Consider the following 13,748-nt stretch of genomic DNA (forward strand, 5'->3'; position numbering starts at 1 on the left):
GTTCGATCCCTGGTACCAAAAAAAAAAAGAACCCCTCCTGTATCTCAGACACAGAAACCCCAAGGGACTTTCCTTCTGGGACCTTACAGAACTCTGCTTTTGTTAAAGGACAATGTGTAGGGGAGAATTTGCATTTGTGAACTGTGGATTCAAGTTCCTGGGTTGGAATGCAGTTCCATGGTTTTGTTAGCTATGTGACCCTGGGTAAATGTCTTCACTTCTCTGACCCTTGGCATTCTCGTCAATAAGATCAGGAATGATAGTATGAGGTGAACACTGCACTTCAAGTGCTTAGGAAGAAAGCAATCAGTGGAACTCCTTTCCTATTTCCAGGCCATTGGCACAGGCCCAGCAAAAGGAAGGCATGTAACTGGGCAGGAGGGCACTTCTGGGCCATGCCCCTGGTTACTGAGCAGTATTCCTCAGGACTTGGGTCAGTTATTTCACCCACCTCCCACCTCCAGCACCCAGAGGCATCTTTTCAATCCAGTCCTTCATTGTGGTAGTACCATTTTACATGCCAGGCACTGTTACCTCACTTTCTTCCCCTATCCTAAAAAGAAGGAATCCCTGGCCAGGGATTTAGCTCAGTGGCACTGTGCCTGCCTCGAAAGTGCAAGGTCCTGAGTACGATCCCCAGTACTAGAAAAAAAAAGGAAGGAACTGCTAATATGCTCATTTTACAGCTGAGAAATGGCAGAGAGGTTAATTTGTCCAAAGGCATACACCTGGTAGCTGGCTGAGGACAGTTAGATCTAATAGTCTGACTTGAGAGCTCGGGCTTTTGGGGGCTTGGGGTTTTTGGGTTGGTTGGTTTGTTTGTTTGTTTTGTTGGTGGTGGTGTTAGGTCTTGAACCCAAGGCCTGTGCTGAGCTACATCCCCAGTCCCTTTTTTAGGGGATGGGGGGCAGTTGAGACAAGGTCTCACTATGTAGCTCAGGCTTGAACTCACTAGTAGCCCAGACTGGTCTCAAACTCACAGCAATCCTCCTGCCTCAGCCTCCCAGAGTGCTAGGATTACAGATGTATACTGGTTTTGAGTTCAGTCTTTTGACTGCTCAGTTCATCTTTCCAAGACAGCTTCCATCACACTGTGTACTTGTATCATCCTGTCGTCCTTCTTGATGTTATTAAGAAACAGGGTGGGGTCCGCTGAGCAAGCGCAAGGACCTGAGTTCGATCCCCGGCTCCAAAACAGAAAGAAAGAGGATGAGGCCAGAGATTTAGCTCAGTGGTTTCACCACCTGCTGTGCAAGAGCTCAGACCAGAGTTCGATCCCCGGTACCAAAAAAAAGAAAAAGAAACAGGGTGACTAGGAACCAACTAGCATTTGGCTTCCCTCTTCATCTAATGAGATTTAACCCCACGACCTTGACCCATGTCTCTTGCAACATGTGGTCATTTTGTAAATGAGGAATTTGGGGTTTGGAAAATCTTTCTGGTTTGGAATGAGCTTATATTTTAACCCAAGTCTTAGAGCGAATAAGTGGCGACTTAGCACCCAGCTCTGAATGACTCAAGTCTTTGCTCTTTCCAGAGCATGTCAGAGCCCCAAGTTGTCACTTTGCCTTGTGAGACCTAAGATGGGCTGGAGGCTCTGGTCCTGGCTCAGTGCAGGCTGACCATGAATCCTTGCTCCTTGGGAGGATCCCTGTCTGCTCCTTTGTTTTATCCATCTGGAAAATGAAGGTCCTAGACTAGAATAGCTCAGAGGCTACAGGAGAACAGACTGTGCCCTGGTAAGGAAATGGTGTTCATGAGGTTGGAGGGTGGGGTGGTTCTGTATATGAGGTTGGCGTGGCCTGATTTTGTCCCATACCCCCATATCCCAGGAGGAGCTGGAGCTCGCCAGGCAGGCTTTGGAGGAAGAACAGCTCCACGGCCTGCGCCCAACCAGCAGAGCAGAGCAAAGTGCGCAGCCCAGAGAGGTGAGCTGGGGAGTGGCAGGGACCGATGGCCCACGAGGGAGCTCTGTCAAGGGCTTGTTCTCTTTGTGGAGTATTGGGTCCCTGAAGCCTAGACTTGCCACGTTGTTCCCTTCGCCTTCCATCTGTTCCCTATGTGTCTTTGGGGCTGCCCAGGTGAGATTCTCAGGTCTTCTCCAAAGGTCTCAGGAGTGGAAGCTGAGTCCAATTCTGGGATGGAGGAGAAGCAGCCATGGAAACAAAGGCTGGAACACCTACAGCAAGCAGTAGCCTGGCTGGAGATTGACCGGAGCAGGCTGCAGCACCACAACGTCCAGCTTCGGACCACCTTGGAGCAGGTCAGTAATGTCTGCTGCCCTCAGCTCTGCCCCTGGAGTCTGTATCTCCACTTCTCATGCAACCTCCAAATTCTAAAATAAAATTTGATTGGAACACAGCCATGCATTGTCTATGGCTGTTTGCTCACCACAACAGTGGAGCTGAATAGTGGTGACAGAGAGCTGGAATGGCTCAGAAAGCCTAAAGTATTTACTAAAGAAAAAGCTTGCTGGGCCGGGGATTTAGCTCAGTGGTTCTGCCGTCTGCCTCGAAAGTGCAAGGTCCCAAGTTCAATCCCCGGTAACCCCCCCCCCCCCCCCCCCCCCCGCAAAAGAAAACAAAAAGAAAGAAAAAGCTTGCTGACCCTGGAGGCAGCCCCAGGCACTTCTTTGCACTCAGGCTGCCTACACTGCTTTCCCCAACACCTGCATCTCGCTGACCCTTTGTCCCACCCATGAGCTTCCACTGGCTCCACACCAAGACCTGGCTTTCACTTGTGTCTTGGCAGGTGGAACGAGAGCGGAGGAAACTGAAGAGAAATTCCATGCACACATCCCAGGCAGAGGCCCTAGAGGTCAGTGAAGCCATGGCCTCTTCACCCACACAGGAGGTTTATCTCTTTTCCCCACCTGCATTCCAGCCCTCTGCCTTAGATATCCTAGGTCACCCTTAGACAGTGAGCCAGCCACTCCAGCCAGTCCAGAGAGCCCTGCCTCACTGGAATCTGCCCCACTTAGCACAGCTCAGGCTGGCCTTGCCCTGAGAAGCAGGCCCAAGGGCAGTTGGTGGGGTGGAGTCAAGGCTACCAGATTTGTATTCTAGGAGCTCCCAAGCCTCAAGCTCACCCAGGAGCAGGGCTCACTGGGCTCTGGACAAAATCCCTGGCATATGGAGTGTCACGTGATGCTTACCAGCTCTTGATGTGCCTAGGAGCTCAATCATGGCTTTGCAGATTTCTTAGACATTCTTATAGTACTAAGTTTATAAGATTGCAGTTCATAGTGTTTCCTGGGAACAGAGTCCCTTTTCCAGGTAAGGTCCCTGGGGAAGACCCCCCTACACTATCACTCTTTCAGCTGAAAAATGCCCATCAGTGGACCCAGCCTTGCAGTCCTGCGGGGAGGTACTCCTTCTGATAGCTGAGCATCTCCAGCTCTCCATCCCCCTTCCTTTAATTGAAGTGTCCCAAGGGCAGGAGCCATGTCTTTCTTCCCCTCTGCATCCTCAGCTCAGACTAGGGCTGGCACAAAGCAGATACATGGCCTACTTCTGTAAAATATAAAAGTACCTCAGAGAAGCAAATGCTGTCCAGGCCTTTTGGATGTTCAACATTAGGTCTCCATGGTGGCACCCATTATGCTGTTGTGGACCCTCCTGGGCCTCTCCTTGCCCTGAGACCATGCCCCATAAAGGTTCAGTCTGAGTTCAGGCACTTATGGCCCACAGTCCTTGCCCAGGCCTCCAGGACTCTGAGGAGACAGCTGAAGGATTCTGTAGTGTCCCCTGAGCATGACTACCCATTCCAGCAAGATTGGTATTTGTTTTCCTTAGAATGGACAAGGAGGACAGAGCGGCTCCTCAGACACCAAGCATATGACTGAACTGCAGAAAGAGGTATGTTCTGGAAGGACCTATTTTCTAAGCCCCTTTCCCTCCCTTGCACTCAGACTTCAGGCTCTGCTGTGTGTTTGGCCCTTTGTACACCTCCCACAGGGAGAGGGCAAGTACCTCCAGCCTTCAGAGAACTTCAAGCTCCACAGGAGGCAAGAAGGGCTACAATCCCAACTCTTCCTGGAGCATGTCTACAGCAGGTGTGGGCAAAAAGGATGATCCAGATTCCTGCTCAGGAAGGGGAAGAAAGAGGGCAGAGGAGCAGACAAGATTCTAGGAAACACTAGAGCAAGTAGAAGCATGCTGGCCTCCTCTGCCTGTAGCTGTGCCCTTGCAAGCAGGACTCGCCAGCCACCAGGCAGAGGCACCTACACATCGCTCAGGTTGAGCTGCTACACTAGGGAAACTACATCTAGTGCCTTCTTGCCTTGCAGGTCTCATCTCCAGTTTTTCTCTCAATGCCCAGGAATAAGAAGAAGTGTGGAATTTTTATTTCTGAGCCTGTTTCAGAAATCATTAGTCACTACAGGCAGAGCCTGACTCTATAGCTAGACTCCACTGTTACTTTGAATTCTGTTTTGCTCTTATGGGGCAGTTCTAGGTGTGGTCCTGACAGATGAGCAAGAGAGGCTCTGGGGTATGGAATTAGAAGCACTTGTTCTGACCAGTGCCTCCTTAGATCTCCACCCTAGATGCCTCTTGCCTCCCCCTAGTCCTGGACTGTCCTAAGATCCAGCAGCTTCCCTCCTGCTCATCTCATTTTACCCATCTGGAAAACAGAAGGATTAGTCAGGGAGTCTTAACCTGCTGCTCATTAGAAACGCCTAGGGACCTTTGAAAAAATATTGCTATCCAGGGCTCACTCCAATCTGATTAAGTCTATATATATATTTATTTGGTACCAGGAATTGAACGCAGGACCTTGCACTTGCCAGGCAGGCATGGCACCACTGAGCTACATCCCTGGCCCAAGTCAAAATATTTTTTTTAAATCTTGCAAAAGAAGCATGATGGAACTTTCTGCAGTGATTAAAATGTTCCATATCATGGTTAGGATAGTGATTATACATGGATATATATCCATTCTCAGACAGAATATACACTTAAAACCTGGGCATTTTATTGCATGAAACTGATCCTTTAATAAAATTGATGAGCAGTTTTGTTTTGAAGCTCCCTGTTTGTGTCACTTGTGAAGCCAAGCTTCTAAATCACTGAATTTTCCATGAGTCCTCAGGGTCCTTCCCACAACCCCCTAAAGCCTGATTCTGAGGTTCATGTATGTGATAGAGTTCATTCCAAGGTTGGGCAAGAGCCACAGGAGCAGAGAGCAGAAGAGTTGGGACAGCTTCGGGACCATCAACTGCTCTTTTTCTTGTTTTTCCTGCTCAACAGGTGGCCCTGCTGCGGGCCCAGCTGGCCTTGGAGCGAAAGCAGAGGAAAGACTACATCGCTCGCTCAGTGCAGACCAGCCGGGAGCTAGCAGGCCTGCACCACAGCCTGTCCCACTCCCTTCTCACAGTGGCCCAGGCCCCTGAGGCCACTGTCCTGGAGGCTGAGACCCGAAAACTGGATGAGTCCCTGACTCAAAGTCTGACATCTTCAGGACCAATCGTGCTACACTCCAGCCCCAGCACTCCGCAGGGTACCCCCAGGTAGCAGCCACAGCTAGGGCAGGACACAGGCCAGCCGGCTGGAACACAAAGACACAGGACTATAGAGAAGGTCATGGCCCCTCCACACAGTGACAGGTGTGCCAAAGGAAAGATCTGGCTCTGTTAGCCCACCTGGGCCCCCAGGTCAGCTGGCATTCAAAGGAAGGGGACAGAAACCTGCACAGCAGGAGAGGGCCCCAGCTCACGTGGAAATGAGGCGCATCACGTCACTAACCTCTAGAGTCACCCAAGGAGCACCTCCCACCGGCCCAGGGTGTCTGCTGTCAGAGCCTGATGAAACCTCTGCAGTACACACTAGGCTGGGAGGCTTCAGTGCCACCAACAGCATGTGGATATCCTCGTGCAGGCTATCGGCATTTGATGCGGTAAGTGTAGGGAAGTTCATTGCCCTCTTGTCAGGAACTTACTGTCCCAGCAGTTCACCTTCATGTTTCCCTTCAACAATAAACCCAGGCTCTTTGTATTAGTCCTCTGCTGTTGTCTCCTCTTGTTTTGCGGGGAAGCAGCACATCAAGGAAATTAAGGAAGAATTTGCTGATTCCCATCAGGTGACATGGACTTACTACATGTCATGCTGCCTAATTAGAAGGTTACATACACAAGACAAAGTTCCTGTCCACAGAGAGCCTGAAGTCCAGTTGATAACAGACTAACAAGCCAGGTGTGGTGGTGCATGCCTGTGATCCCAGCACTCAGGAGGCTGAGGCAGGAGGATTGCTGCAAATTCAAGGCCAGCCTGAACTACATAGCGAGATCCTGTCTCAAAAAAGAACAGACACACATGAACAAGTCAGAGGCAGTTCTGTGTACTGACCAGTGCTGTGGAAATCCTGGGCACTAAGGAAGGGAGGAGTCGGGTTGCTGCTGGTGGGAAGACTTGTCTGGCTGTGGTAGCAGGTAGGGGCCAATGTTGGGGCATGGGTTATGGAGGCCTCTAGTTCTAACTCACAGACATGAAGACCCACCAAAAGTTCCTGAATTAAAACAAGTTCTGAGCCTCCAAAACACTGAGTTCATTTTTGGCTTAGATCAACATCTCTGGAGTTGAGAGGCTCTGTCTGGTCCTATTCCCCTTGACAGATGGTTGTGTGAATGTCCTTAAGGTGTCCCTTCCTGAGCATATCACCTGGAATTGTCTAAGAATGCATCAAGCCAGTCAGGAGGGTAAACTGTGACAGAACTTGTCACTTACGACCTGGGCCTGGTGGACACAGTCAGGATGGAACCCAGCTCATAGGGCTGAGACCTTTGTTACAACCCCAAAGCCTAAGAAAGAACAGATCTCCCTCTCAATGGAGCCCAGTCCTCATGTATACTAGGCAAGCTCTCTGCCACTAAGTTGCACCCCTGGTGCCGTGGCAGCGCTCTTGTTGCCAGTATTCTTACGGTGGGACCAGAGTCCTGCTCCCATTCTTTCAATGAGCTGCCCACGATTTGTGCATCTGAGCAACAAACACCATACGAGACCCAATCACCTTTGCTCTCTGGTTTCCCACACAGGACTCCTAGCACCATGAAGGCAGAAAAGCTGCCTGGGACGAGTGTACCCACTAGAGGAGAAGCTGCTGGTGTGGGGTGAAGGGGGTGAAGGGTGCACAATCACAGGCTTCAGGGCGAGAGCAAGATCAGCTTTACACCAAGAAGCCAAGAACTGTGTGCTCCAGGCCTGGAGCCCTTCCAGTCTGTCTGCTGGTGAAACCAATGCAGTCCACACTAAGTCTGGAAGCTTTGGGGATACTGACAGCAGGTGGGTTCTCATCCAGCCTGTGAAGACTGGGTACAGTAAGTGCATGGAGGTTCATTTGCCCAGTCATGAAGCCCAAGGTGGGTCTCCCTCACTCTTCGGACACAGGAAAGCAAATTAGGAAGGCATTGGGCCTCACAGCCAAGCACCGCTCCTCACCCTCCTCCTCCTGCTCCACCTGAGCACAGTGTGGTACCCATAGGTGGTTAAGCCATGTTCCAAAACCTGAGATTCCTCAGTTCCCACCACGGCACAGGACTGGCCTGGGCCACTATCAGGATCTGGCTGTGGCCGGGCGTCAGATGGAAAAGTCCCTGCTGGCCCACCTGGAATTTAGGTTGTGGGTCTTGCTTCCTATAGAGAAGAGCACTGACTACTGATCACTCACCCCAAGGCCCTAGTACCCAGTAGGGGCTGGTCCATTGGAGAGCACCACCCAGCAGAGGATGGGGTGAGGAGAAGATGGCCCCAGAGTTCAGGGGCCTCACTGGCTCTGAAGATAGAGTGGCCTCCACTCCATCGGGACAGGGTCCACCCAGAGTGCTCATCAAACCAGTTAGACTCAGGCTGCTGGCAGAGTCAGGCTTTTCAGGTGTGGAGCTGGCTGTGTTGTACAGCCACAGGTTTGGGACCTGCAGCTGGTCTGCTAGGAGTATCTGTGAGGGTGAGGAGGCAGCCCACAGGCAAGGTCCTCTTTATTAGTTTGGGACAGGGACAGATGACCTCTTAAGCTTCATGTCCTCCCTCCTTGTGAACTACTCTGAAGAATAGTGACAAGGGTGCTGTGCACAGGGTCAGGGAGGAAGAAGCAGGTACTGCCCATGTGCTCCAAGCAGTGACCGTGCCACGTGACTTGGGGGCACAGGGATGCAAGCTCAACTCTGCTCACCACACTTAGAAAGCAGGCAGAGGAGGAGGAGTGACAAAACCGGGGCGGGGGGTGTCCAGGCCCCAGGACCCAGACATTCCCTATGCCTGCCAGGACCAGGGTTTGCCAGATGCTGATGGAGGTGAGATGAGAGGTGAGGCTTCCCTGGACTGGGCTCCCACCCCGCTGAGCTCACGAACAGAAGAGGCATTATGACTCGTTTTTTCCTTAGGCTTTTGCTGCCAATCCCACCTGCACTTTAGATGCCTTCATAGGGGCTGATGTTTGGCTCAGGCAGGGAGCCTGGAAGGTAAGATAGGGGTCAGAGTCAGAGGAGAAATGTCTCTGCAAGGCTGTGAAATGTATCCATCTGAGAGTGTGTAGGCGTTCTTTACTCCCAGGACATAGCCATTTATTTGGAGTCCAGGAACGAGATTTTTTTTTTTTTTTTTTGGGCGGTGGGGGGGAACCGGGGATCGAAATCAGGACCTTGTGCCTGCCAGGCAGGTGCAGTGCCACTGAGCTACATCCCTAGCCCAGGATGAGAATTATTATTCAAATTTGGCCCTTTTTTTTTTTTTGGTACCGGGGATCAAACTCGGGTCCTTGCACTGGCGTAGCAGGCGACAAAACCACTGAGCTAAATCCCCGGCCCTGGCCCTTTCTTAATTACTACTACTTGTTGAAGAGAGGGGATCAGGGAAGGCTTTTACTGAGTGTCAGGCCAACTATCCATCCCTATGTTGCCCCTGCATTGCCCATATCGGTTTCCTGTCAAGATGTCTCCTGTACCTCACCTGTTTCAGTTGTCTGGTCAGATACAAGAGGCTGAGGCTTGCTGCTGCTGGAGTACTCTCACATTCCAGCTGACTGACCTGCAGCCTAGTTAGGGGCTTCATCACCAAGTCACACTGTGAGCTCCTGCATTTAGGCTTTGTTTTAAGACAGCCTCCTCCTTGGCATTCAGCCAGAGTCCAGTTGATAAGAGAGGGCTTGGCAGGCGATGACAAGAATGACAAAGGACAAGAAGCTAGGCCTAGGCTGTAGTGCATCTCCCTGAGAAGGGCACTGTCTATTCTCAGCCAGGGTTAAGCAGGGACCAGAGCGGGAAGGAAAAACCCTTTAGTCTTTCTTGTACCTCTTTTTTAAATTTTTAAAAAAATTCTTTTATTGATACATTTTAGGTATACAATATGTTTACATTTATCATTGGGTGCTTGTACCTGTATATGATGTATCTTGGTTCTTATTTTTTCCCCATTACCTGTGTGCCCCTCACCCCCTCCACCCTTCCCTATTTACATAGATTTTGTTTCCATTTTTTTCTTTTCTCATAATTTTCTCTTTCCCTTCTTCCCTTTCCCCTTCCCCTCCCACCACCCCTACACCTTTGGACCTTTTCCTATTTCAGATTATCAATTATTCATTTTAATCATTTTAATCCTTATTTACACTTTCAGTTTCTCACACTGGAGAAACTATTCGGTATTTACACATGTGTGTCCTATTTATTTCACTTAAGCGTATGGCCTCAATATGCATCCATTTAGCTATAAATGTCTCTAATACCTCATTCTTTATGGCTGAGTAGTACTCCATTTTATTAAAAAACCCACATCTTTATCCAGTTTCCAGTTGATGGGCACTCCAAGTTTTAGCTAGTACAAACTGTGCCGCTATGAACATGGGTGCACATATATTGCTGTGATATGATTCTTTTAATTCTTTGGGGAAGATACCCAGCAGGGGAATAGCTGGGTCAAATGGGATCTGTAGTCCTAGTTCTTTGAGGTATCTCCATACTGATTTCCACAGTGGTTGCACCAGTCTGCACTCCCACCAACAATGGAGAAGGGTTCCTTTCTCTCCACACCCCTGCCAGCATTTGTTATTGGTTGATTTCTTGATAGCAGCCACTCTTTCTGGGGCCTTTGGTCTTTCTTGAGGAAAGAATCCATGAGAAAACAATACGGTTAAAGAGTCCATCCATCCCAACTATTTTCTGTGGTAGATTTTATTTAAAATGAAACAATTCAAAAACAAACAAAAAAATAAAATAAAATAAAACAATTGTACCCCCTGCCCAAACACACACCTTTAATTACATACACTGCCAATAAACTGTTTTCTTTTTTCTTTAACTGTTGTCACATCAATGTAACAGTTGCTATTTTTGATGCTCATATTGCCCCAAATTTTATGTCTAGGTTTTCCTTATACTCTTCTTGTCCAGACCAAGAACTTCTAGTGGAAAGAAAACACTTAGAAAACAAAATCTAAGGCAGGGGATTTAGCTCAGTGGTTTCACCACCTGCTGTGGAAGCGCAAGGACCTGAGTTTGATCCCCAGTACCAAAAAAAAAAGAAGAAAACAAAAATCTAGGTTCCAGGGTTGAGCATTGCTACTGGGGGTTATGGTTGTTCAGAGGTACAAAATATATTTGGTTGGGGAAGAAAATGTATTTTGAAAACTGAGTTCAAAGTGGTAATGGTTGCACAACAGTGCGAGTGTGCTTAATGTCACTGAACTGTACACTTTAAAATTATTATAATGATAATCTCATGTATATTTTACCACAATTAAAAAAAAATTAAAGCTGAAAGTGTAGCACATGGCCCTGGATTCAATTTCCAGCACCAAAAAATAATTTAATGTCATAGAGTCTTGCCAGGTGTTGTGGCACACACCTGTGATCCCAGCACTCTAGAGGCTGAGGCAGGAGGATTGTCACAAGTTCAAGGCCAGCCTGGGCTACATAGTGAGACCCTGTCTCAAAATAAAAAGTCACAGAACCTTTACCTGTCCAATTTTTATTTGGTTACTAATACTATTAAAATACAGTTTTAAAATAATACAACACTACATTAAAATTTTTTTGATAGTTTTTGTTCTTAGAAAATGTTCTGCTAGGGCCGGGGATTTAGCTCAGTGGCACTGTCCCTGCCTTGCAAGTGCAAGGACCTGAGTTCGATCCTCAGTACCAAAAAAAGAGAGAAAATATCCTGCTAAGGAGCTTAGCTATTGTACAGAGCTGCAAAGGAACTTGAAATAATACATTTTCTGGTGTTATGTTATCAATACTGGTTCATTTGAATTGTTTTCTACTTTATGCCACACTTAATTTATGTTTTGATAAGACTATAGTATGAGTAACATAGTAATACATTTGCTGTAAAGACTCAGTAATAGAGTGTAGCCTTTTAATGTCGCCAAGAGTCCAATGGGAGAAATACACTAGGGTTTTACATAGTAGCAGAGTTGTCTCAGTTGGGTGCACTTGAAGTCCTGTTCCTATCTGATACTCCAAGCTCCCTTTGGCTGCCTGTTGGCCTTCTGAGGCCTCAAGGGCAACCATCTCAGCTGTAGACAACAACCTTCCCCTCATATTGCAGCTTAAAGGTGACTTCATTTTCTTTTGGGAAATTCTGCGTGATGCCACTGAGCAAATATTTATCATGTCAGTGATGGGACCACCTTTGGAGATGATCTGTCCCAAAACCAAACAAGGATACTGGGAGATAGGATAAGGCAAGAGTTGGCCATGAGGGAGCAGGCTGAATCCTGCCTTGCCCCTACGAACATCTATGACTCCTTTAGCAAACAGCATTCAGTACCCAGGGTTTAGGCTTCCTCTTAGGATTGGGAGGAGGACGGAGCTCACCTTCACCTCAGAGTGACCCTGGAGGCTAGAAAAGACCATCAACTAGCTGGTCCCCATCACATTGAGAAGAAGAATATTTCCTCAGGAGACAAGAAAAGGACATTCCAGACATATGAGGAGGCGTAAGGCAGCTGGTGTGATTGAGGAACACCAAGAAGCCCAGCCTGGGAGCCCTGGAGAGAGGAAGTAAAGAGGCAGCAGATTGTTCAGCATCTTGAAAGCCAAGCAGAAAATTTTAGATTTAAACTAAAGCCCCTAGGAAGTCAGACGGTCTTAGTGGCAGAAGAATTAAGGTCTGTGAGTTGTGGAAGATGTTTTACCTGGTCGCAGGTGTGCAAGGCATACACTAGAACCACAAACCCCATGGATGGAGACTGACCCTTGTTTTCCAGACATAGCTGAGGAAGGAGAGGCTGAGCACCAGAACCTGAGGAAGATGACGTAGGGCTGAACCGAAGCCCATTCCCTGGCCACCCACAGCCACATTTCCCTCCTTACCCTGCTGAGTCCTTCACCTGGTGTTTTTCTCTTGGTTCCACCAGTGAACTGGGCTAACTGAAATCTAAAAGGGGATTGAACCGTGCCTGCCTTGAAAGTGCAAGGTCCTGAGTCCAATCCCCGGTACCATAAATAAATAAATAAATAGGGATTGAAGCAGGGGAAATTTCAGTCATTTGACACTACAGCCCCTAAGCCTCAGTAAGTCTTGGGGGTGCCCGAATATTTAGCAAAGATCTCTTTGGAGTCCCCACTGTCACACCCAACAATCTGCCTCCCCACATACCCAGAGTTTCTTGGGTCAAAGAAGTAAGTTTTCATGAAGTACTTGCATGACCCACTCCAGACCGGATGCATTCAATGGGAGTGACAGCAGCTGCGTACCAGGATCCTGAAGGCTGCTGCAGCCTCAGGGTACATAATTTGCATAAATTATGGTCATATGGAACATAAGGTGGTCATGTTCCCCACTGCTTCCTCAAAACCTCGGACAGGGGCCTGGTTCATCCTGGAAAGGATGGCAGATAGTCATTTGGAAGAGGAGGAGAATTTGGCCTGGCCTTCCTGGTACAATATCCACCTCCTACGGTGTACCCACCTAACCACTATGTTGTGTCAGTCAATCCTGAAGCCAAGACCAGAGCCACACAGGGACCTTGACTTTCCCACCACTGCACAGGTCTGGCAGCTGGACCTCATGTGGCCCAGGGGCCATCTGGGAGATGCATCAGTCAGTGCTTACTCTTAATCTCCTCTGACTTGACTTCCTGAAGTCCCTGAACATAGGAAGGAATGTAGGGACTTAGCCTAGGATCTGGCTACCTGTAGAAGGTTAGAACCTGGGCCATGAAAGAGAGATCGCTGGGGCCTGGGAGTGAGGGCAAGGACTAGACAAAGAATGTGCACTGACCAACCACAAAATCAGAGCATCAGAGATCTCGGCCTGTGGCTCTTGCAGGGATTCAGCAACCCTTTGGAAGCGTCTATCAAACACTCAGACTAGCCAGGTGTATAGAGAGAGGCAGAGCACTTGTGGTTTTCAGGCAAGCAGCTGCACTTTCTGAGTTTATGGAACAGTGACAGGTCCTTGCATATATCCTGTTTGTAATACGGAGGTTATTCTGGGTGAACTTCTGGCCCATCAGACACAATGTGTGTATACAGCCAGCTACCAGACCGTTTCCAGTATTGAATCCTCATCTCTGTCCTGACAATGGTGTTCCTCATAGATAGTAGATTGGCTCTGATCCCTGACACAGGGAAAGGGGGGCCTAGGGCCACAGACATCCTTTGTCCTTGTGGCTTTATCTCTCTCCAACCCTCCACATCTCACCTCCCAACACTTCGCTTCTGGCCTCCCTTCCCACTTGCTCACCACTGAAGACAGCTGCCCAGGGATTAGTGAGGCAGAAAGGGAGGGATGCCACTTCTTGTGTTCTGTGTCCTC

General features: G+C 48.7%; 1 protein-coding gene across 20 annotated transcripts in view; it reads left to right on the forward strand.

Moving 5' to 3' along the window:
- Cep250 (centrosomal protein 250) overlaps nucleotides 1–5,996 on the forward strand; it is a 46,575-nt gene extending 40,579 nt beyond the window's left edge. For 15 of the 20 annotated variants that reach the window (XM_021246808.2, XM_021246817.2, XM_021246811.2 and 12 more), the window contains 5 exons: nucleotides 1,833–1,928; nucleotides 2,108–2,263; nucleotides 2,752–2,853; nucleotides 3,795–3,857; nucleotides 5,250–5,996. In XM_021246808.2, coding sequence (XP_021102467.1) covers nucleotides 1,833–1,928; nucleotides 2,108–2,263; nucleotides 2,752–2,853; nucleotides 3,795–3,857; nucleotides 5,250–5,513 — 681 coding nt within the window. In that variant the 3' untranslated portion in view covers nucleotides 5,514–5,996. Of the gene's footprint in view, nucleotides 1–1,537; nucleotides 1,740–1,832; nucleotides 1,929–2,081; nucleotides 2,264–2,751; nucleotides 2,854–3,794; nucleotides 3,858–3,956; nucleotides 4,055–5,249 lie in introns of those variants that run through there. The other 5 variants (XM_021246814.2, XM_021246816.2, XM_013066718.3 and 2 more) reach the window with 5 other exon arrangements.
- The last annotated feature ends 7,752 nt before the right edge of the window (nucleotides 5,997–13,748 follow it).

Source organism: Heterocephalus glaber, unplaced genomic scaffold, assembly GCF_053883595.1.
Source record: "Heterocephalus glaber isolate CG9 unplaced genomic scaffold, H.glaber_assembly_v1.0 deba00001532, whole genome shotgun sequence".
Classification (NCBI taxonomy): domain Eukaryota; kingdom Metazoa; phylum Chordata; class Mammalia; order Rodentia; family Bathyergidae; genus Heterocephalus; species Heterocephalus glaber.